Source organism: Seriola aureovittata, chromosome 9, assembly GCF_021018895.1.
Source record: "Seriola aureovittata isolate HTS-2021-v1 ecotype China chromosome 9, ASM2101889v1, whole genome shotgun sequence".
Taxonomy (NCBI): Eukaryota; Metazoa; Chordata; class Actinopteri; order Carangiformes; family Carangidae; genus Seriola; species Seriola aureovittata.
Genome location: NC_079372.1, coordinates 24,355,661 through 24,380,200, shown reverse-complemented (window position 1 = coordinate 24,380,200; position 24,540 = coordinate 24,355,661). Strand labels below are relative to the sequence as shown.

General features: G+C 40.1%; 2 protein-coding genes across 4 annotated transcripts; both read left to right on the top strand.

The window, feature by feature from the left end:
- Positions 1-296: 296 nt before the first annotated feature.
- Positions 297-17,061, top strand: hm13 (histocompatibility (minor) 13). 3 transcript variants are annotated; one of them, XM_056384687.1, is made up of 12 exons: positions 302-698; positions 3,006-3,041; positions 7,513-7,611; positions 7,741-7,823; positions 7,926-8,014; positions 8,325-8,410; positions 8,523-8,648; positions 8,782-8,839; positions 9,079-9,199; positions 9,387-9,489; positions 9,871-9,956; positions 12,801-17,061. In XM_056384687.1, the coding sequence occupies exons 1-12, from the start codon at positions 471-473 to the stop codon at positions 12,871-12,873; spliced, it is 1,188 nt and encodes a 395-aa protein (XP_056240662.1). In that variant the 5' UTR covers positions 302-470; the 3' UTR covers positions 12,874-17,061. The 3 variants fall into 3 exon arrangements, with proteins under 3 accessions (XP_056240664.1, XP_056240662.1, XP_056240663.1); XM_056384689.1 differs by lacking the exons at positions 3,006-3,041; positions 12,801-17,061 and adding an exon at positions 11,307-11,481 and having other exon boundaries at positions 297-698; XM_056384688.1 differs by lacking the exon at positions 3,006-3,041 and having other exon boundaries at positions 303-698.
- Positions 17,062-17,957: 896 nt separating this feature from the next.
- Positions 17,958-23,615, top strand: mrgbp (MRG/MORF4L binding protein). Its single transcript, XM_056386038.1, has 5 exons — positions 17,958-18,188; positions 19,496-19,617; positions 19,787-19,868; positions 20,626-20,700; positions 21,793-23,615. Exons 1-5 carry the CDS (start codon positions 18,047-18,049, stop codon positions 21,999-22,001), a joined length of 630 nt encoding a protein of 209 aa, XP_056242013.1. The 5' UTR covers positions 17,958-18,046; the 3' UTR covers positions 22,002-23,615.
- The last annotated feature ends 925 nt before the right edge of the window (positions 23,616-24,540 follow it).

Genomic DNA, 24,540 nt, shown 5'->3' with positions numbered 1-24,540 from the left:
ACTTTAATTATTATTTCTGATACTCATGGTCAGCAACAATACTAAAATACAACAAAATACAACAAAACCATGACTGACACTGACAATCTTGCCACAGTCAAAGTAACTGAGATCACATTTGTATCTATAGGATTTTATACATTGCCCTGCTGCCACATAATTGGTTGGTTGGGTAATAAAAATAGGTGTACAGGTGTTCCTAATAAAAAGCTCAGTGAGTAATTTCACAATTTATGTATGAAAGCTGCCAGCGATGTCTACGGTTCCCGGAAACGGCGGCAGAGTGAGACCTCCTCGCTCCTGCCGCCTCTCTGCTCGCTGCTTTAGGAAACGTGGCCTTAACCAGACTCCAGAAGCAGCAGCGTAGATGAATGAGAAACACGCAGCTTCAGCCTCCACCTCCAGTCTCTCAGTCTCCGCCACAGATCTAGCACTGCCCGTGGACCCCTGAAGCCCAACTTTGAAGAACCATGTCTGAGGCAGAACAAGTCTCGGTCTCGGCCCCTGAGGCCGCGGCCGCCGCCGTCCTGGACGCCCTGAACGCCACGGACTCCAACGGGACCGAGGCGCTCAACGCTACGGCTAAATTCGTGGCCACTCCGGAGGGAACGGCGCTGGCATACGGCAGCCTGGTATTCATGGCACTCCTGCCCATCTTCTTTGGAGCCTTGCGCTCCGTCACCTGCTCCAAATCTAAGGTAACTTCTAGCGGCAGGACCTCGATGTTGTGGTTTCACCTAAGCCCGGCTGCCGTTGGCCTCCGCCGCCTAGCTAGTTGAGCTAACGGATAGCTAACGGCTGGCCAGGTGATTTTTGAACGAGTTTGAAATGTCTTAAATAACATTCCTCAATGTAAACACTAAGAGAATCCCAGGCTACAGTTAAATGAAGTCTTATAAGAGTTAAATTCATTTACAAAAATAAGCGGTTTTCCGGCAGAAATGAGCATCAACGGACGTCACAGCTGTTTAAATGTAACTGTTATTTTCATTTGCTAATTAGCTTTTAAAAAAAAGTCTATATCTTCACCTGTTGCACTCATTTATTCTCTAATGTGTTTGTGGCTGTGAGGTTTTTAATGGGTTGAAAACACAAGTCTTTTTTACTTTGTTTTTTACTTTGTCGCAGTTTGTCCTGTGATGGTCACCTTAGATGTGATGCAGCTGTACCCAGGTGTTTATTTACATTTGTCCCACCGGTGTTTACCTGCTGTCGGACTTTTACCTGGCAGAACCCACGCGACAGAGGGAGATGTGATTTTTAACCAAAACAGAAAAAAAGAGAGGGAGATAGACAGAGAGGCAAGGGATAGAAGTTACTAACCTGGAGTGAGAAATAAGTAGATAATAAGTAGATGGATGAACGAGGTGAAAATGGCAGGAGCTGACGTATATGAGTGTTGGTGTTGGTGTGTGTGTGTGTGTGTGTGTGTGTGTGTGTGTGTGAGAGAGAGAGAGACGTGTACAAGAGGGATCTATTTGCTCTCTTTTGGGGTTTTTTGCAGACATGCGCAGCTGTGACTCGTTGGCTTTAGGTAACGGTAAAAACTCCCACATCCTCTCTGCTGCAGCTCAGTGTGATGATGATGACTGTGGGACCGAACGTACAGATAAGACTGAGTGGTGGAAGGAAGAAATGATCTGAGCTCAGTCTTCTGTGTGTCACAACATCAACTTGTCCAGTTTATGTCCATTGCCATGGCCGGATTTATTTTGCTATGGGGGGAACTAGGGCACAAATGTGTTGTTGGACCCCTATTGACCCCAAACAATTTCATTTTTTTTATTTAAATGTATTTTCCCCACTGGTACAAGCTTCTATAATGTCAGTATATGCTTTACTTTGCTTTTCTATGATGGTAAAGTCAATATATTTGGGTTTTCCGCTTTTGGTCAGATAAGAAAAGCAACCTGATTGTAAACGTGGGTTTGAGGGAATAATTTTCTACACTGGACAATTGATATTAAAGAAAATACTTGTTGCATGTATTGACAGTTACTTTTAAGATAAAGAGTCTGCATAAAAATGTGATAAGATTATAAAACATATCATATTGTTTATTATTAAATCTGATGTTTATGAGTTGTTCCTCCAGTGAGACATGTACACATTAAACCTGGTTTCATTTCAATAACAAATTATCCAATATTTTTCAAAAAAGATTGGAGAAAAGTTCTAAAAGTTTTAAAATCATGCAATCTGGCGACAGCAGCGAAGATGACCACCCAGACCCCCCACCCCACCCCACCCCAAAAAAAAAAAAAAAAAACAGTCAACATAGGGGAAACACTGAGCATTGATCATTAGTATTAACAATCTAATAATGTCCATATATAACATATATCAGTCATGGGGAAGATTTTACTGCATTGAGTACTCTTATTAAGTAAATTTAGCTGATAATACTTTCTTACTTTATTTATGTAGGATTTTAATTTTAAATGTAGGACTTTAACCTGTAATGGAAAATTTCTACATTGTTGTTTTGATACTTTAAGTAAAGACCTGAGTACTGCAGACTTTAGATTGTCAAGAAAATCCTCCGTCTGAGTTGGTAGTGTCTTTAAAATAAGTTTGTGCACAAAAGTGAGGCATGAGTTCAGATATAATTGTCTCGCAGTGAGAGTGCACAGTGGCCGGTAGAGACAAAGTTTAAAAGACAGTGAAAGACTAGAATACAGACAGACAGAGACAGGTACTACCTCAGGTGTGGGTTTGAATCCAGCTCCTGAATATTGTTGCATGTCATCCTTCCTCTTTCCTCTGTCAGCTGTCTGATAATCAGGTCAAATACCACAGAGATCTGGAATCATTAAAGCTGTTTACCCTCTCAGAATTCAACTGACGATTCGTTTCCTGCATCTGACTCTTGTTGGATTGTTTTTGATTTTGCGGGCTTGCTTCCAGTCCTCCTCTTTGTTGCCAATCTGATCCCTCTCTCTCCCTGTCTGTCTGTGCACATCTGTCTGTCCACCCATTCTGTCTGTCGGTCTGTCTGTCTGTAGGAGCTCGGAGAAAATGATTACGATTCTGGGTTCAGAGTGAGTATGAGAGTCGCAGAGAGCACCAACTACACACATGCTGCACACCGTTTGTTACAGCACTAACACGGCAGTACATTCATTAACACTGGAGGTGTTAGTCAACTTACTAACAGCGAGTGAGGAGGAGTGAGTTCAGGGCTCTGCTTGAGGACATATGTAAATATGCTCTGTTCATGTGAAACTACACCTGCAGCCTGGCTTCACTGTCGAGTTTTATTTGAATCAGGTTCATGCAAATGTTCAGCCACACAAAACACACAAGTAACACCTAACTAAATTGAAGACAACAGTAAAGCTTATTTTATAGATGTATAGATGTGTAATGTAACTTTTTCTTTTTCATTACCAGATAGAAATCTGTTTTCACATCATGCCATAGATAGAGATAACAGTTAAGTTTAAAGTACTTTAAACATTGACGATCACCACCTTTATGTACAGGAATTATTTAAACTACCTGGAAAAAAAATGAATGGAGCTCAGATTATATATCCAAGTACCCAAGGCTAAAATATTTTTTCAGTACCTTACTTTGAGAAATAGAAACAGGATGATTTCCTACAAAACCTATTTTTTGTTAACTAAAGAAGCCAGATATTTTGTGTTGATTTCTCAAATATTGAATGTTGTTAAAACACAAGCAGCTGTGCAAGAACTTGGCAATATTTATATTTTTTTCAGGAATTATACGAACAAAAAGACATTATGAATCTGACCAGACATTCAATACCTGCTTTTTATATAAGACAGTTTTTGATGCTGCACATTTCTGTTGGTACCACACATTGAGGTCAGGTAACTAGCTCTAATAATAGATATCTAAAATGTTAATCTTTATTTAATTTATTTATTTGAAAGGGACAATACAATTTAATATAGTTTCAAAACAAGGCATGAAACTAATGTGTTGCATAAAGAGTTAATAACAATTGCTAACTCCTGTCCCTAGTTGGGCTTTTACATGCATAATGTAATTAAAACAGTCAATAACAAAACCAACACGAAACAGACAACACAATTAATAATATCCTACAGTTAGCTAAAAATATACATATATATGATAGGGGTGGGCGATATGGCAAAAATATCATATCACGATTTTTTTAAAATAAAATCACGATTTCGATTTTATCACAATCTTAAATTGGAAAAAGAAAAACAGACAATTTAGACCAAAGAACCTTTCTTAACAGATTTTATTTCAAATAGTCGCAGTTTTGCCTGCATGTGCAAACAACGTAAAGTTTAAGGTAAACAACATTCTAATAAAGTGCACTCTTGCAAAAGTAGTAACAGAAAGTAAAATATCAATCAAAGACATTACTGACAGTCATTTAAACAGGATTTATTTATCAAAATAGCTTATTGAAACGCAAAAATACAAACTAAAGTGACTGTGGTTATCACTTTTAGTGCAACAGTTTTGAACAAAAAATATCAAACTGAAATGTATATAATGGAGGTGGAATTTTTTTTTAGCGACCAACTCCGTTTGGCTTTCAGCCATCGCTCTCAATGTGCTACAGCTACACACACAAACAAGGAGGTGGTTAGGAAAGCGCGTCACTGCCCGTAATTCGCTATGATTGGTCGGTCAGGTTGACGACGTCAATACGTTTGGTGCATCGGTGCATCAGCATAGAACTGCAATTTATAGAATGTGCCCTAGACGATCCCACGATCTCTGCAGTTTAAAAGATGGTCTTCACGTTGTAATCCTTCACGATCTAATATCGTCATATCGCCCACCTCTAATAAACGATATGATACGATGTACATGTAAGGTACGGATGGTGATTTATTGTTAATGGTTTCATGTCACAAACTGTTTGCTGTGTCCAGTGTTTTTGTTTGGTTTACGGTTAGTTTGCTGATTTACTGTAGACTAACATGATGATATGACATCAGCATTTTCGTTTACTATCACACAAACCAGTTTTCAAAAAGTGGAGAGTGTGACAGTATCTGCAGAGGACGGTTCTCAGAGCAAATGAAGTGGTATTGAACCAAGTTGCATTACAAAGTTTATAATCGACCTCAGAGCTGTAACTATTGATTATATTATTGTTGATAAGTCAGTTAGTTCATCACAGAGCTTTTCATCCAGACGACGTTTAATCTGGGAAATGTTAAAATAGTGATGTCGCCTATCACGAGGTCCCAGAGCCTGTGATGTCCTCACAGTCTGTTCTGTCTGATCAAGTCAAAAACAGATATCAGATTAAAATTTGCCTTGTATGGAGGAGGTTTCACCAGATGGAGTTTGGTCACATGGTAGATCTTTCTTCAAACCTCCGATTCCACAGCCTGATTATTCTACAGTTAGTGAATGATGTGCGTGCGAGAAATCCAGTCTCTGTTGATGAGTACATTTCTTTATGAGATTGTTTTGTTGTAAACTAAACTTCTTCTCATTCTGTGGAGATTCTGATTGTTTGCTCACATTTCCTTGTGTCCAGTTAGCTCATCTGATTTTAAAGAAAAGTCAGTTTATGTCCATGTGATAGTTATGAAACGTTTGTAGTGTTGTTTGAAACATCACGACTGTTCCCTCATATGGTTCTTCTAATACAGTTTTACAAGTTGACTCACTTTAAGTCAAATACAACAGATCCTTTAACACAGGGATCACCTTCTCTTCCTCCCTCTGTCTTCATCTCTTCATGGTGTCTCCTCTTGTCTTATCTCTCTGTCTTTTTCGTCCTTCCTTTACTCCCCTCCTCTCCTCTCTTCCAATTCCTCTCTCTCTCCTGTCCCAGTTTCTCTCTCGGGGGAGTAGATGGAGGAGAATATAGATGGAGGTGACTCTCAGGCTTCTCTCTCAGGGATTTCTGTCAATCTGCTGTTATCACTTCATCTGTATCTTTGGTAACAGCAGCAGTTCAGAGCTGAGTGTAGAGGTACGACAAAGGAAGAGGAGAAAGCTGAATGTTAAAGACTGTGATACACTCAGCTGTTTCCTGTCAGTGGAAACTAGAGGTGTCACAGTTTTAACAAATTTGAACACAGCCCAAGTGTAGAGTGGTGACTGTCACATAAACATGTGGCCAGCGATGTCTGTCAGTTAGTGCACTGTGTCTTGACTAGGTAGACGAGGTTGTACAGTTAACGTTGCCTTCACTGTCCTTCAGCTGCAGCGACACAAAATCCTTCCACGCGCTGCTACTCAGATGCTTCAGTGTTGTGAGAGTCCAGTCAGCACGGCTTCCTCCTCCATTTCGATTCACTACTTTAGTTTACTGAGGTAACTAGGGCAGCAATGGTTACTACTGAGTTTTCAGAGCTTTTAACAAACCAAACCAAAAAAGAATCAAATACATGCAAGATGACATTTCTACTACTACAAGTTGCTTTTTAATGTGAACACTGTTTTTACTGTTTACTGTTTACTTCACCATCATCAGTTTAAAATAGAAATTTCTAAAATTGTTAAGTCTTGTGTCATAGCATCACAAACGTCTGTGTTGTGTTGTTCTCTGATAATAAACCTTTAAACACATGAATGTTGAACTCAAACTGGACGTCCTGAATCATATTTCAATGTCTCACTGCCGTCACCAACACAGCCCTTTACATTTATTATCAAACACAGGTCTATTTTCAGTTTGACCACTCTGTGATCAGTTAGATCTTAGCAACAGGTTCAGGGTTACATAATGAAAGCTGAGCGGCCTGTCATATGAACAACATCAGACCTGTTTGTCAGGACAAAATGACAAAGTCTGATAAAAGTTACTTTCTGTCAGTTCAAACAAAACTGAATGTGGAGAATTTCGGTTCTCGGAATAGAAGGTTCAGTGTTATAGTGATAATTCTGGTTAATTATTACTTAGGCCTTATTTTTATCATTCAGACCATAATTTCCATCAGTGATGATAACACTGTACTCACCAAGTTAGTATCTTTTAACCCAAGTTAAAATAATTAAGAAGTCAAAGACACATGAGCAGTCAGACTCATCAGTCGCTGTGTTGCCAGATTTTCAGTTATTATTACTGATATAAATGATTTTCCCAACTACAATTAGACCCAAGTCCTTAATTACAGGATAGAAGGTATAAAAAGTCAGGCCAGATCGTCCCCACTGGTTTACATCATAAATTCATACTTGAGCCAGTATGAAACTGGTATCAAATAATAATATATGTGGTTTTAAAAAGCTCTTCAAAAAGACTTAAATTTTACTTGTGAAAGCTGCAGAAACCTGGTGATAAACACAATGATCCTTTAACAGTTTTACATTAAATATCTATATTATATAAATCTTTAAATAGAATCATTCACTTATTTAACATGAAGCTCAAGCTGCTGGTGGAGATTACTAGTTCCTGTTAAGGAATAGTAGTTTCAGCCTAATCCAGAAGTTTTTGGTGGCAGAGTTCAGTGTGGGTCTCAGTTACAAACTTGAATTAGTGCATCTTGCCTGTTCTTTACCTCTGTTTATCTCCCCTGTCTTTCTCTTTCCCAGAATGCAGCAGACATGCCAGAAACCATCACCAGTCGAGATGCGGCAAGGTTTCCCATCATCGCCAGCTGTACTCTGTTTGGGCTCTACCTCTTTTTCAAGGTAACTCGGGGTTTCCCCAGCCCACCTGCATGGGCTTCGAGCAAAGCTATAAAAATGTGTATGACTGGGAGGTTTGAATAAATGGATCCACCACAGTCACGTTAACATTGGACATGTGTCTTGATGCAGGTATTTTCTCAAGAGTACATCAACCTGCTGCTCTCTGTCTACTTCTTCGTCCTGGGCGTCCTGGCTCTGTCTCACACTATGAGGTAAAACAATACACACACACACACACACACACACACACACACACACACACTGAAATATTTCAAAAACATGATGCTGACTTTGTTCTTGTTTCTGTCTCTCAGTCCTCTGATGTTCAGAATCTTTCCAGCTTCTATACCAAATAAACAGTACCAGCTGCTATTCACTCAGGGCTCCGGAGAGTCTAAAGAAGGTGAGACCTGCTTAAGAACCTAGGGAGTGGTTCACCTAAAGTACAAAACATGGTGCTTCCTCACATACCTACAGTGCAATGGTTTCCAACCTTTTTGGCTTTGGACCCCTAAAAATCTGTGGATTATCAACAACAGCCAGGAAAGATTTTTTTTAGTCATAATCATTACAGCTAAATCCCTTTCCACAGAAAGAGAAAATGTTGGTAATTTAGTTGAACCACGTTTTCAACCTGTCTCCAGATGAAACTTTTTTTCGATTTTAAATCTGAGCTAGAAGATTTAAACCTGTGTCTCTGGATCTTTCTGCAGAAATAGTCAACTATGAGTTTGACACAAAGAACCTGGTGTGTCTGCTCATCAGCAGTGTGGTGGGAGTCTGGTACCTGCTCAAAAAGGTAAAGTTAACAGGAAGGTTAAAGGTTAAATGTCATATTTGTGTTTTGCTGTCACAACACTGAGTATCCAATCGCAGAGCCAATAACTTGTCTGTGTTTTGTGACATCACAGCACTGGATAGCCAATAACCTGTTTGGCCTGGCCTTCGCCCTGAATGGCGTGGAGCTGCTCCACCTGAACAACGTCAGTACCGGCTGCATCCTGCTGGGGGGGCTGTTTGTCTACGACGTCTTCTGGGTGAGAGCATTTTCAGGGTCACAGTGTCAGACCCACTACCATTAGAAATAAACTTCAGACTCAGCTGGTGGAGAGTCAGATGACATGCTGGCTCAGAGTTACTAAAGATCCTGTTCTGTGTCTGTCTCTCCAGGTCTTTGGGACCAACGTCATGGTAACAGTCGCCAAGTCCTTTGAAGCACCAATCAAATGTAAGCGTGTGAGACTGAGATTCTGAGCAGGTTGTAATGTTTTCACCTTCCAGGAGCCAAATGTCAGTGTGTCCTCTCTCTCACATTTGTTTATTTTTGGTCTCTGCTGGACACCGTACGACCTGCCTGAGCTGATAAGGCAAATGAAAAAGCTCAGTTCAGACGCAGTGTGTTTTTGGTTTCATGTCAGTCTGATACCTTACAACAGGTGATGATGGTGTGACTTTCTCTCCCTCCAGTGGTGTTTCCTCAGGACTTGCTGGAGAAAGGCCTTGGAGCCAGTAACTTTGCCATGCTGGGTCTGGGTGACATCGTCATCCCAGGTATCTTCATCGCCCTGCTGCTGCGCTTCGACGTCAGGTAACACCCCGCCCTCTCTTCTTCTTCTGCTGATAATTTAATGTGTCAAGCAAAGGTCAGAGGTCAGGTCTCTGCCTGTCCCTCCTCTCCTTGGCTGCGGCAGATGTTGGGTTGAATTTTCCTACAGATTATCTTGAGATTTACTTTTCACTTTGTTGTTGAGTTAAACCTCTCCTTCTGTCTGCAGCCTGAAGAAGAACAGCAGGACGTATTTCTACTCCAGTTTCCTGGCCTACATCTTTGGACTGGGTCTCACCATTTTTGTCATGCACACCTTCAAACACGCACAGGTGCGATCTGTGTAGATCCCTGCACTCAGCTTAAAGAGGGGGTTATATAAAAAGTGGATTTTGCAGTTAGAGAAAAGTTTAAATGGCAACAGCAAATTAAATTATTATCTTTATTCACAAGCCACATCTCTGAACCCCACATCTGCACTCTTTATCTCGTTCTTCAGGCTTGTTGAAGTGAAAATGCTTATAAATTAGTCAGTGTCGAGCCCTCGTCTTAATGTTGAGTCTGTTAGCACCAAAGCCCGTTTACTGGGTGAATGAAGCTGTGTACAGGTTACATTAAACAGGTCTAAATATGAAATACTGGTTAGTTGTAAATTAACATCGTCAGTCAGCCTGTCTGACCTGTTGCTAACCTGCTCACCTGTCTGTCTGCAGCCCGCTCTGCTCTACCTGGTCCCAGCCTGTGTCGGCTTTCCTGTCATCGTAGCACTTTTCAAAGGAGAGCTCACAGAGATGTTCAGGTGAGTAACCATGGCAGCCACACATCCTGGTGGTCATGTGATTATCTGGAGTTTACTGTCTTTTAGTGTCATTAATTCACTGTCTGAAATATGACGTTAGCAACTCCTGACACTAAATAGTCATCTCACATAGACGTGTGTAACTAAGAGAATATTAATATATGATTGTGTAACAACAATTACAGTCAACCTTGAGACATTTCATATCTGAAAAGTTAAACATTTTATTTTTTTGGGGGGGGTTTATCACTAAAAGAGTGAAATAATCTGCTGTATGTGTATACAGTAAAGTTTCTGTAATTATCTATAGAGACCTAGGTTTATTTAAACCAGCTGCTGCTGGACTGAAATCATGTGATTGTTGTTTCTGGTTTTGAAATATTTCCTTCTGCTTCCTGAACAGCAGCAGAAACAGCTGAGGCTGTGTTTTCTGTCTAAAACACAAAACAGCTAAAGTTTATGAAAATAAGTTTTTCCCAAAATGTTGTCACATTTTACATGAAAAGTATTTGAACAGGTGAAAAGCTTCAATAATAATACTGTAATAATGTTTTTAAAAGACACAGAATGACAGTGAGGTCAAATCCTTCAGGTTCATGAAACATCAGCTGAACATCCTTCAGGGTCAGAATATAACACTCAATCACACAAAGTAAAGGGGAGGGATCCCAAAAACTTACTGATGCAACATTCTAGCTGACAAGGTCTTCACCAGTTAAACCTGCTTCACAGCTTCACCTCTAGTTCTGAGATCTTCTCATACAAATCACACCATTATTCCAGAACATTTATTTGTGCAGTAAATGAGGTTGAAAACTTTGCATCACATTATCAGGAGCCTGTAACGTTCGCTGTGTGGACTTCAGACCTGTCTGTCTTCTCGTCCATCTGTCTCATTGCCTCATCCTCCTCACTGCTGCGATGTCTTTGAGTGACAGCCAATCACGTCTCCCTCCAGGCCTCTTCATTTCATTTCCTCTGTCTGTCCTTCGCCTCCATCGCTTGTCCTCCTCATCCCCCTCTCCTCCATTTTCTTCCTCCTCCTTTGCTCCTTCAACACCTAACTTCTTCTTCTTTCTCATCCTCTCTCATCTCCATGTCTCTTTTCCTTCTAATTTCTCTGATATTTTAGAAGTAGTGCTCTGTAGTAGCTTTAAATTTCGAATTTAAGATAAATACTTAACACATTCTTTCTCTCTTTTCCTTCTCTCTGTCTCTTCTCCCGTTTTCTTTAAATTTTTATCACATTTCTTTTCTATCTTAATGTTCTCCTTTTTTCTCCTTACCCATACATTCTGTCCTCTCTCCGACTCTGTCTCTCCATGTACACCCCCCCACCCCTGTGGTTAGCTATGAGTCGTCAGAGGAAGTTCTCCCTGGCTCTCCCAGGCTCACTTCCTTCCCAACTGTCAGTGGCTCGCCTGCCAGCCTGGCTAGCTCCATGGATGCCTTCTCTATGGCAGCAGGCTCCTCTCCCCGCCGCCGCCGGTTACAGCCCACCTCCATGTAGAGGCCCCGTCCCCCTCTCTTTACTCTCCCCTTCCTGTCTCACCTGGGCAGGTAAACAGCCCATTAACAAGACAAGTATCATCATCCATCCATCCATCCTTCCGTCTGTTCATCTGTCGCTCTGTCACCAACAAAAACTACAACCATCACTACATCAGTCTGAGCTTAATGAGACAAACATAATTATTTTCCCAGTGTTTCCTTTTTAAATATTGAAATTCAATTTAAGCAATATTTCTCTCATGTTCTCATGTTCAAACATGTTTCCTTCGAAATCACTGAAATCACTAAAACCAAGAGCTGAAGTTACATAGTCCCAAAAAAAGTACCTTCCATCAGTTTGGTTAATTTGTAACAACAATTTTTAGATAATCAGATAAGATCTCTATGTCTCTACATCAGGGGAAGGATTTGGTTCGTTTGTCATAGAGAGTCTGTACTTTGTAATTTGATGACAGCTGAGTCGACTTCATCCACTGATGAATACTGAGCTGCAGTATGCAGTTCACATCTTGGTCGCTGTACCTTAATAAACTAATGTAAAGATTCCTTTTTTATTATTCCTTTATCTTTAAAATATAATATAGGTCAATATACTGTATCATCACCTGTTTTTTTTTTTTTTTTTTTTTTTTTTGGCTGGACGATAACAGTGGGGCTCAGCCCTATAGTTGTGAATGTGACTGACTGAGTGACTGACTGACTGACACCATTGATCAGCCAAATGTCATGTTTCTTTCAAAATTAATTGGGGCAAATAGTTTACATTCTGCATTGTTGCCAACTTAGCACATTTGTCATTGTATTCAGAGACTGTTTTTTAAGAAGGACCTGGCGACAAATAACACAATGACTATTACAAATATTTCCATAAAATATGATGATTTTATACCAGCAACATTCTGTAGACAAAGATGTTTAGCTCCACTGGAGACATAATCCAAAAGTAAATTATGGTTGTAATAAAGACACGTGGCACTTCCAGGACTTTAGACTTTTAGTCTTGTATTTTAAAGGAGAATGAGATCATGTGACAGTGTTGACTGCAGGTGGGGGAGGTTTCAAGACTCTGTAACCACATGACACACTTGGTTAATGGTTTTTACATCTTGACACTGTGGGACCTGGTTGACGTGTTGGTCTTTTCTGGTTTCTGGACCTGCATCTAAAAATACAGATATTCATTTAATCAAAGGCATAATTGATAGTTTTATCAATAATAATAATAAAATAATCAGGTGGAAATTAATTTATTTTTGCTAATTGAGGTAAATCACACTGAACACTCCTCCTTTGTTTTTGTCCTCCCTCATTCTTCTTCTCCTTCTCCTACAGGTATGAAGAGTCCTCACCTGAGGATGCGGCGGCTAAGGAGGATTCATCAGAATCAGATAAGAAGGACCAATAGCATCGTTGCCCCCATCTTCCCTCAAACACCTTCATCCAGCCTGCTGCCACCACATTTCACAGAAGCCCATCCCCCTCCCACCTCTCCAGCTTGCTGTTTGTCGCCGGGGGAAACGGAGCTCATGTTGCCAACGTGTTTGTCTTTGAAAAACCATGGAAGCAGCCGCTGGTCTCCGTGGTAACGGCTGCTGTCGTGCTACCAGTGGTGGTATTTATGATTAAAGGTTGTTTTATTACAACAGTAGAGACTCGGTGCCTACCATGATTTCTCTCAGCTGCACTCACACAGGAAGTCAAAACCTTGGCGGCGCCAGATCGTAAAACATCCATGAAGTGAGTGTCATGTCGGATTTATTGTCAGTTCATGGGGTAACACTTTGTCTAGCAATATATCTGTGGAAGCACCACAGCGTCATCAGATCCTCTTGTGTGTTTGCAGCTTGGCGGCTCAGATAGACCAGGAAACCTTTTTGAACCTTTTTGAAGAAGCGCTTGGTTTATCCTCTTAACAGCCTCAAAAGTGGAGAAAAAAAAATCACTCGGTACAACAAGCGCTTCTGCCGTTTTCTTTCTTAACTTCCTTTTTCTTTAAAGCCTTCAAACAAAGAACCACGAGTCTCTTTGAAAAGATGCCACAACACAATCAAGTCTCAAATTGACACACTGCTCCTGCCTATACTCTCAGATATGATGGAAACTAATCATCCTGGTGTGGTTCTTTGTCTGTGGGTTTCTTTGTTTCCTGGTGTATTTGTTGCCGGGTCGCTATTTGCTCTGCCTTCTGCTTTCTCACATCAGTGTTTTCTGTTGGTTCAGTTTTGTTTTACGTAATTTTATTTTTTCATTGTTAAAGGCCAGAATTTTAAAACAAAAAAATCCAGTTAAAAGTTTTAATTGTTTGTTCATTTGTCAGAGCTGTACTGTTTACACCACCTGTCTGAATACTGACTGTACATATGAATCAGTGGTTTATCCCAGCTGCTTACAGAAGTAAATTTCACTGATAAGACCTGTGGTGCTAATATGGCTTCAAATTAAAACCTGCCGTGTTGTTTGCTGCAGCAGCTGTTGTCACTTTCAGTGATGGAGGTTAATAGAGCTGTCTGTCAGTGTTGAGTTTTCTGTGGTGTGTAACTGGAGGTCCAACTCTGACATGAAAACCTCAACATAAAACTTTTCAGTCTGTGTTAGTAACTCTTCTTGCTCAGAAAATTCTGCCTCTGCCTCCCTTAAAAGTTGATATTGTTGTTATTTTGTTTCTATTGTTTGCAAATCCCAAATTTAGACCCAAACCAACACTGTGTTAGTCCGTTTCTCCACACTTTGTGCCTCCTGTTGGTTCCTACTGAAGATGTAAAACTTTCATTTTCAGAACAGGCTCAGTAATTTCCTACAGTGGCTGCTCACCGTAGTTTCTATCAAACAGGAGGAGACATTTGTTGGACTATTTTCTGTGGCAGATTAATCCACATTTGGAATGGGATTTGAAGACATTAAGAAACACATATAATATCACCATTATGATTTAACCCATTTGTCGTCAATACTTTACTTGCTGACTGTTATCAGACTGTTTCACATTTTATTTTGTGTATTTTTCCTTCAGTGGTTTAAGTTAATTTCTATTAAAATCAACTTGCAGAGATTTGAAACTTGGTGCTGCAGAGAGATTATCCATCACATGGATCATTGCATCTGCTTTCATTTTATCTTTGTGTGATAATACAGTGCAGACTGTGAGAGGAAACACATTGTTCATTTGAAAATGGTTGTTTTGTCAGACATTTTAAAAAACATTTGTTCAGAGGATATGTTGGACTCTGCTGAGTTACACCTGAAAGATGTTACACATGTGAATGTTTTAGACACTGAGTTCTTCATGGATGAATACGTTAAAACAGACAACACATTTACCCAGAAATCAAAGGGACCAAATGTTTCCTCAAGCTGAGCTCCTTTCTGTTAGTTCTGGTTCTTCAGAGTCTGAAAAGTTTAACCAGTTATTTAACCAGACAGGTGAGCATTTACCTGCCTGGTTCAATAAAGCACACATATGGCAGTTTTTCAGTCTTAAAGTTCTGGCCTAGGAGAGGAGTGTGACAAGAGGAGTAAAGGGAGGAGGCAGGCTGAACCTCCTCTGCTGAACATTTCCAGTGCTCCCAGTCCTCATTCTCAGACCTTATTAATGGAGAGGCTGCAAGGGGAGGGACCCAGTGGCCTCCTCAACCAATAGGCTAAGAGAATGAGCTAAGGAGACAGGAGGTTCAGGGATTCTCTCAAAAGTGTCCTGCAACTGATGGATGTGATCTATGTTAGAACAGACTTGTGTTTCTCAAATCTGATGTTTTCATGGTTAAGGATCAACATCCAAAGTCTTTGAATGCCCCCCTTTCTTAAAAATGGTACTAAGGTAATGTCCCAAAGTTAATAGAAAAAAGGTTTACGTCACCAAAAACTGAAAGTTCATCCTAATTTCATATAAAACATCATTTTTCAGGGATGAAGTAATTGGTTAACTTAAAGCTTTTCTGCAGCAATGGAAAGAGATTAAGCCTTGAAAGTTTTTATTGGGTTTTGGACTGTTGATCGGACAAAACAAGACATTATATAGCTCAAACAGTTAGTCTTCAGATTAGGCAACAACTATAAAAATATTTGTCAGTTGCTGCCTTAAAATTAAGGAGAACCTTAGTTTTCCAGACAAAGAAAAAACTATCTTCTTTTTCTTGGAAAGCTATGAAATCGGAGACATCACAAACAAACACATGGAGTTCATCTTCAGCTCTGACCCACAAAGGCAAACAGCAACACAAGTAATGAAACCTAGAAAGTTTACATGCATTTTTTGTTTTTGTTTTTTATGTTTATCCCTTAATTCAGGAGAGGATGTAGGTTTGCATAAAACAGTTGAGTTTTAAAGTGTACAAAACAAATATCAGCTCCTGCACATGATCTACACTTATTTGAAAACCTTGTCAGGTTAATACAAACTAAAACACACTGTAGCTGTTCAGTAAATGTACTTTTGGTGTTGACGGTGGGCAGGGATTTTTGTCACTTGGACTTACTCTCTTCACACCTGTGCTATTACAGGGATGCAAAGATCACTTCTCCTATATGACTGAGTTCTAAGGTGGAAGCCAGACATTGATGAAAAAGTTTGAATTTGTGGAAAAATGTCAGAATTTATAGCTAAAAGTCTGAATTCTGATATTAAAGGGCCACTCCAGTAATTTAGAATTACACTTCCATAAAGCTGGTTGACTTACAAGAGAGTGATTAATACATTAATGGTCAAAATTGAAGTAGCAGAAGTTGAAATATTGTGGTTTGCAGAGTGTGTCTCTAGTTCAGGCCAAGTTCCAAAAAACACTGGAAAATACATTTCCCAGAGAGCAACTTGATAGAGGATGTAATACCACTGTTTTCACAAGTTGAGTTGAAGTAACAATGACAAGTAAACTAATCTTTATGTATAAAATGGCGTAGCGGCCCTTTAAAGTCAGTTTCTTTAAGAGGATTTGAGAAGCGTCGGTTTTTATAGAAAAGTCAGAATTACAAAATTGAGTTCAATTGGGAAATTGGTGGGACAAAAGTCCCACTTTTCTGATATTTGCCTCATAATACTGACTTCATCACAGAACTCAGAATTCGTACTGTTTTAATTAGTTGAGGTAATTTTGTATGATTTAACGTCTCGCAAAATTAAAACACATCATACATCACCTCTTCTTCAGTACACCATACTGTATACATGCTGAATACAACATGATGTCTTGGAGACGAGTATTGTAATTTCGAAGACCATTTACAGTTTTTTTTTGTTTTGTTTTTTCAGTACAGACATTCAAGTTTTTTGTTGCTTGAGAAAAGCCATTCTGACTGGATGTATACAGCCTCACATTAATATTCTTGATGTAATGGATGTTGATGCTTTATTAAGAGATGCACAGTTTTGTATTTTGGTGTAAAAAATGGAAAAAAAACAAAAGGATCATTCTCATTTTCAGCTCAGTGAAGTTCAGTATCCCCTCATTTTAGATATATTGTACCTGAAACGTTTTTCTTTTTTCTTTCTCTTTCTCTCTCTGGTTGTATTTGTGCAGGAGGTCGTTTCACGGCTCCAACTGTATCTGTTTTATTTGCAATAAACTTTTTGGTGTTTTGATCACCGTATAGAGAAGCATAACTCTTGAGTTGGTCTGCTTCTTTGATGCCAAATCAATAATGTCTTAAATTAAGACTGAAGACAGAACTACAGAGGAGCTAGAATAGATCCCTGAGGAGTGCCACATTTAAATACACTATTTGAGGCTTCCAAGTTCAATGCATACCTAATTGTGATATTACACCACTACTGAATATTCAATGTTGAAATTAAAATACCACTGAATTCTTAGCATTGAAATTTCCACAATGTCATTACAAAAACATTTTATTCATATTTTTGTTTATTTGGGTTCATAATTCCATAAAGTTAAACTGTCAAATGGTTTTAAAAAACATTATTTTATATGTATATATTATTTATTATATATTACAAATAGATTAATGTTATATTGTTGTATTGTACTATTGTATATCTGATGAGGTGACAGGCCTCTGAATATATAGATACTGAGTTTCCAGAGGAAACACAGTTTAGCTGAGGATCCTCTTAATGCAAATTTTTTTTTTTCCAGGTTTCAAAAACTCAAGATCACAAAACCAGGAATTACAGATTATTAAAGGTGGAGTTGGTGATTTGATCCAGACTTAATCCAGTAGGATCTATCTGGTATTATTATATTACATTCACAATATGTATTGCTTGCTCATTCATCCATTTGTTTGTTTACTTAGCAGGCAAAATTAAGTTTATTAGGCTTTTATTCTGAAAAACGACCAGAAGTCTTGCCATAATATTGGCTGGGATATCGAACATTCCATTATTTATTTGTTTACTTGCTCTTTTATTGATTTGAATATTTACTATTATTATTTAGTTATTTATTGAGTATTTTTGGGGCAAAATTAAGTGTTTCGACATATTTCAGTGCACAAGACCTTTATTCTGAAATAGTAATAGCCGGAAACACTTCCAGGGGTTCCGGCTGCCGGTGCAGACGGAACAAAACGGACTCAGGTTCCGTGTGGGAGCTCGTCTTCGAGCTGTTTTAACCTTTCAGTTGAATATGGGGGAGGCAGACGTGACGCTGAATCAGACTGACGAGAAGCCCCCGGACTCGGGGCTGGTTTCAGGGGAAGACTCGGTGGTGTGGAGCCACGAGGTGGAGGTCTGTCTGTTTCACGCGATGATCGGACACAAACCCGTCGGTAAGAGACGCGGCTAACGTTAGCATGTTAGCTGCTGAAGCCGTTAGCGGCGGCCAGTTCTGCCGGTTTAACCCAGCGTTTCACTAACTGAGGACTGGGTACTTGGACGTGACTCTGCATGGTCCCAGTAAATAGTGTAAAATAACGTTAGTTTGCTACCACTGGCGATGAACTAGTTAGCCTACATGTCTTCTGTCAGTGTTCTAGTTACAACTGATTACTAACGTTAACCAGCTCCCCCTTCTACTGAGGAGACAAACACAACCATCAGTCCGTCAACACTGAGCCAAAACTTTATTTATAAGAAGTAAAGTCCTGTTGGAGGCGCTAAAAGTAAAGACAGGATGCTTTGATTACAACACACACACACACACACACATGACTGGTTTTATTCATCAGTGAACTTCAACAATCTAAAGTGCAGTAAGCAAGAAAAACCTAAACCAGATCAAGAATTACTGAGACCCCCCCCCCTTTGCCTTTAAATCAGCTTCAGTTCTCCTTGGTAGACCTGCTCACTGTTCTTCAGGTGAAGTGTGAGGTTGGTCGTTCCATCATCTTGGAGAACCTACCTCAGTTCATCTGTCTCTTCATGTGATCCCATACTGAGTCCATGATGCTATGATCAGGGCTCTGTGGGGTCCAGACCATCTGCTGCTGGACTGATCAGACTCCCTGATGGTTTAGAAACTAAACATCTTCAGTACCTAAAGCTTTCACTCAATACTGTGTCTCCAGATGTGGTTTGTTACTTAAGCTTTGTGTGTTGATGAACTTGTGAACTCTGCAGATAAGTTCAGACTGACATTTTCTCAGTAATTGATTGATTGATCGATCAGTGCTTACACTGCTTCATTTGTGTCTGAACAAAAATCAAAACCCACCCAGTGTTTTGAGTTTACTGTGATAGAAAACTGAGAAACAGCAAATATTCACATTTGAGAAGTTGTTACCAGAGAATTTTTACATAAAGAAATGACTTGGCGCATGTTCCTGAATATGTTTTTGTATTTAATCAGATCACCACAAATCAGCTGATAGAGTGAAAATCTCAACCATTAAATCAGTAGAAAAACATTTTTCTGTCTGAAGGTTAATGAGCACTGACAACGATGAGGAAGTACGTGAATGAAAAAACGGTATACTACAAATATTAGTACTGTATGTACATACTGTGAACAGTTTGTGAGAAGCTTGGAATTATAAAGTATAACTCTCTCTCTCTCTCTCTCTCTCTCTCTCTCTCTCTCTCTCTATCTTTCCCCCTCTCTCTTTCCCCTTCTTTCCCTCACCCTCCCTCTGTGAAGGAGTGAACCGTCACTTCCACATGATCTGTATTAGAGACAAGTTCAGTCAGAACATTGGTCGGCAGGTTTCTTCCTCTGTCATCTGGGATCATCTGGGGACCATGTATGACATGCAGGCTCTGGTGAGGACACACACACACACACACACACACACACACACACACACACACACACACACACACACACACACACAGTCAGTAGTCAGTCAAATACCAAAGGTTTCATAGATGAACAGCTCAATATACAAACACTGTGTGTGTGTGTGCATGTGCGTGTGTGTGTGTGATGCAGCACGAGTCGGAGATCTTGCCGTTCCCAAACACAGAGAAGAGTTTCTCTCTGCCTGATGACATCATCCAGGAAGTGAAAGAAGGTGAGACTTGAATCATAAGTTGTATCCCAATTCAGGACCCGCATCCTTTGGAGGACACGGTCTACGAAGGTGTGGCCCTTCAAATGTAGCCTCTGAAGGATGCGGCCCCTGAATTGGGACACAGCTATAACCTGTCTGTAGTTTTGGCGTTGGTGTTTGGCAGATAGTTTAACATCCTCCACAGTAATAATTGCTGAGATCTAAGGATACAGCAGGTTTTCTCTGGTCTTCTGGTCTCGTCTGCAAAACACCAATCAGTGCTGTTATTTATTTGCTGTTGTGTGTAGATGTGCAAGTTGTAAGTGCCACAAACATATTCTCCTGGCTGTATCATTGTAGTAACAGTATCAAAGTTGCTTTGTGGATGGTAATGTCTGTCAGTCAGTCCACCTTGAAGCATCTCAACAATTGTTGGACAGATTGTTATTAAATGTGGTTCAGATGTTCCTGTTCCCCTCAGGATGAACTGCAATAACTTTGCTGCTCCTCTGACTTTTTATGTAGAACCGCCATCAGGTCACATTTTAACTTGTCCAAAGTTGGTTTATGACCAAATACCTGCAAAACTACAGCTTTTAGTCTTTTTTCCATACAACCAGTAGAAGTCAACACTGTCAGAAATCGTTCAATCCTACTCACAGGGGATTTAAAGGTTAAGTGTGTGTGTGTGTGTGTGTGTGTGTGTGTGTGTGTGTGTGTGCGTGTGTGTGTGTGTGTGTGTGTGTGTGTGTGTGTGTGTGTGTGTGTGTGTGTGTAGGGAAGCTGGGCTCAGAGGAGGACACCAAAGAGGAGTTCAGGATGGAAAGAGAACCTCCAGCTACACATGAAGAAGGTACCATTCTGTCTGGCCCCTCCTCTCTCTTTAATCTCAGTAGGATGACACCATGGTAGCTGAATCCATCGACTATGTACAACATCCCTGTTTACTGCAGACCTTCCCTCCATGTCACATCCATGTTTACTACTGAGCAGTCTTCTTCTTTCCTGCTTTTGCTGCTGCCTGATGATCATTGTAATGTCACATGTACGAGCTATGAACGCTGAGTGCTCACAGAGCTGACAGAACAGGAACTCAACAGGGATCCTTTAAGGCTGTGGAGCAGTCAGACCAGAACAGGTGTGACCAGATAACTTTCCTGCTGCTGAGACAGAAAGGAAATTCTGCCATCTGACACTATAACAAACGATTCTGTATCAATTCTGTTGACCTGCAGACAGTAAGCTTTTATTTTGGAAAAAAAAAACGGAGTTTATATATTCAACTGGTGGTACAGATGAAACATTCATTTATTTGTTTAATTACTCAATGACTTAATTTCTGTCAGGGCTGTGCTCTGTGCTGCCACAACATTCACAGCTGTAATAATAATTTCTCTTCCCTCTTCCTGGCGGACATTTTTATGAATGAAACTTGTCCACAGACAGAGTAGAGCAGGCAGCTTTATAGAGCAGTTTGTGGCATCAGTTACTCTTATGGTCAAATCTGAGAAACAGGAACCTCACACCAGTTAAAGAGCTGGGGCCAGTTGTACAAAACACATTAAGTAAGTATAAGACTTGAGATTTAAATTTTCCTTAGCTGAGCGAGTTACTTAAGGGTGTTGCACAGAATCTCTTAAAAGAAATTTACAGCAGGGAAAGACATTTTTCAGCAGTAGAGTTCTACTGTTTTTCCATGGAGACCATTGTTTTGCTGGCATTAGCTTGTACTACCTGACTGCCAATCAAACCTGTAATGTAGAATTAATTCCTCATCATTAAGCGTGTCCATTGGGTTCTCCCTCTCTTCTTGGGATGTTTTAATTTTCTTCATTTATCCCCATAAACTTGTTCATGTTGCAGTTAAGAGATTTTAAGGAAAATTTCAATTAAACCTGTTTTGTGCAACTGGCTTGTTGATCTCAAGTGTTTTCTCTCTCCACAGGCAGTAACTCATCAGTGAAGATGTCTGAGCGAACGAGCAGCAGTCGAGACAAGGAGAGGGAGCGGGACAAGGAGAAGGGAGGGAGTGAAGGAGGAGGAGGAGTAGGAGGGAAGGAGGCGGAGAAGAGGAAGAGGAGTCGGGCGGCTGAAAAACTGCTGTCGTCTTCCAACCCCGCGAGTCCAGGAGGAGTCAAGAGGAGACGCACCTGAGAGATGGAGGGAGAGAGATGGACAGAGTGTGAGAGGGAGTAAGAGAGAGAGAGAAAGAGGTGCTTGGACTGTGCAGAATGAAAAATAAACAAGTGAAGAAGAAGAAGAGAAGAAGTAGGTGCCGTCAAACCTGCCAAGCTTTGTGTCACATGACCGCCCGCTGTCTGATCACCACGCCGCCAACAGAAAACAGAGCATCGTCGTGGTGTTCATGTAGAGAAGAAAACATTCATCTCTCTGTTCCGTTCACTCCACGGCTTCTGTGATTGGCTGCTGTCAGTCAGCATCTGCCGCTTCGTCTCATCGTGATCACAGTGGGAGGAAGTGACATGTTCGTTTTTTTAAATCTGTATTTTTATTTTATTGTTGTATTAGAGGAAGCTGTAATTGTCACCTCCCCCCACTTTTTCTGTCAGTTGGATTCACTCATTTTTGTGCACTCGCAGCAATAAGCTTCAAACCAACCTCCACAGATGTAGCACCAGAGTCACTCTGTTTCATTCCACACACTCTTCTTCTGTCAAAACTTGGTGCCTACATTACCCACAATGCAATTCGACCACTGACAGAGATTAGGGTGTGTTATGCTAGTTGGTGCTAATGTATCCTGGAGCCTTTTATCAGCGATGAAGGGGGGGGGCTGCACTCACTTCCCTCTAAGTCCACAACCCCAGACTTTACTCTTCAGACCCGACCAACGCTGACTCAGGTGACATCATCACCTGAGGACGTTCATCAGACTTCACTCAGCTCCCTCTGGACGCTAAAGGCTTCATATTACTGTTGTCACTCATGCAGTCGACCTGTCTAACACCTGGAAACAACTGGAAACACTCCGCAGTGCTGTAGCAGCAGTGAGTAATTCCACTCTTTTTCTACCCTGGGTTTTGCCTGTCAGGTAGGTTGTTGTAGCCGTAACTGCAGACAAGACTAATGGGTGAAAAAAGTCCTGCCTTCTTCTGTGTATGCCAGGAAATCATGAAATCTGTTGTTATTTGAAAACATCAATAAAAGATGAAGCCCAATGCTGTTTGAGGAAAAGGTTCAAACTCATCATGATTTCTCGGCCACAGAAACGTTGTTAACAGGTTTGGTGCAGGAGTCGTCTCTGTTGTGTTAACCCAGAGCAGGAGTCAGGTGTTATCAGGACCAGAGTTGAGACTCGGTTCATGTTAAAGTCTGATCAGCTGATGGAGAGAGGCATTTGATTTAATATCAGTTCTGTCACTGTCAGCAGCTCAGTGAGGATCTGACGCATGAAGCTCTGAGGTTGTAAACATCTGCTTAGTGTGATGACATGAGTCCCAGCTGTTCTATTATTTTCTAAAACAGACGTTACAGTTGTTTGTCTGAGAGGAGACGGCAGCATCAACGGTGATGTTCAGATTAACTGTATCTTTTTTTTCTGTTGTATTTCTGTTTTTCACAGTAACATGAAGCTTCAGTTTCATCAGACGATCAGCTGAGCAGTTTGTCAGCTGATCATTAACATCTGGAAGCCATGAAAATAAAATGTTCACTCTGATTTTTTAATGACGTGTTAATTTATTGATGATGATGATGATGAGCTGATACATGAGGCTGTTTGTGTCATTAAAGCTGAAGTCAGATCAGTGACGTCTCTGTTTATTCTTCAGCAGAAGAAAGTGAGTATTTTTCATTTTCTACTTCTCTACGTTTCAGAGAGAAATATTCTAGTTTTTATTCCACTCTACTTTTTTCTTCTGCTTCTTCTTGAACAAACTAAATATAAGGTTATTTAAAAATAAAGATGATGAGTTTATATAGATTATCCCCACAGCGCTGTGCAAACTAGTTAAAATGATCTCTGAGCAGCTACAACATTAAACTGCTGTTCATGCATTAATTCATTAATAATAGTAGAGTTGCAATGATGAATCGATTAGTTCACCATTTTTGACTCTTGGAAATTATGAGAATTTCCAGTGTTTTGTGACAATAGAATAGAATATTGTCCACCAGGGTGGAAATTTGTCTTTGGCTCATCAAACACTAAACAATATAAACAAAACAATTAATCATCTAATTAAGAAATAGTGAGATTAATTCATTAATTCTACATAAATAAATTATTTAAATGCTACTGACACCACTAACAACAGGAGAGATCACCAGAAATTGTCGCATCTATATGGCTTCACAGCTGGTGAAATAAATGTTTAAATTTATTTGATAAATATTTATTTTAGACCAGAAAATGTCAAACAGGAGGATTCATAAACAAGACTTCAGGGGCAGGAAACAGGAAGTTAGAACTGAAGTGATTTTTTTCACCATTTTGTTACTTCAGATTCTGTTTATTCTGTGTTAAAGATGGTATAAGTGAATTTATTTTGGATTTTATTCTCAGATGTGATGGTGAGGAGTGATGTTCAGCAGTCGCAGGTCAGTCGCCCCGGTGAAGCTGCAGTGTCTCTGAGCAGCCACAGGGGGGCGGTGTCCACCTGCAGGGGGAGAGAAACACAGCTGGTTCTCAGCTGCTCATTCTGAGAGCAGTCATTCATTTAGTTGAACCACA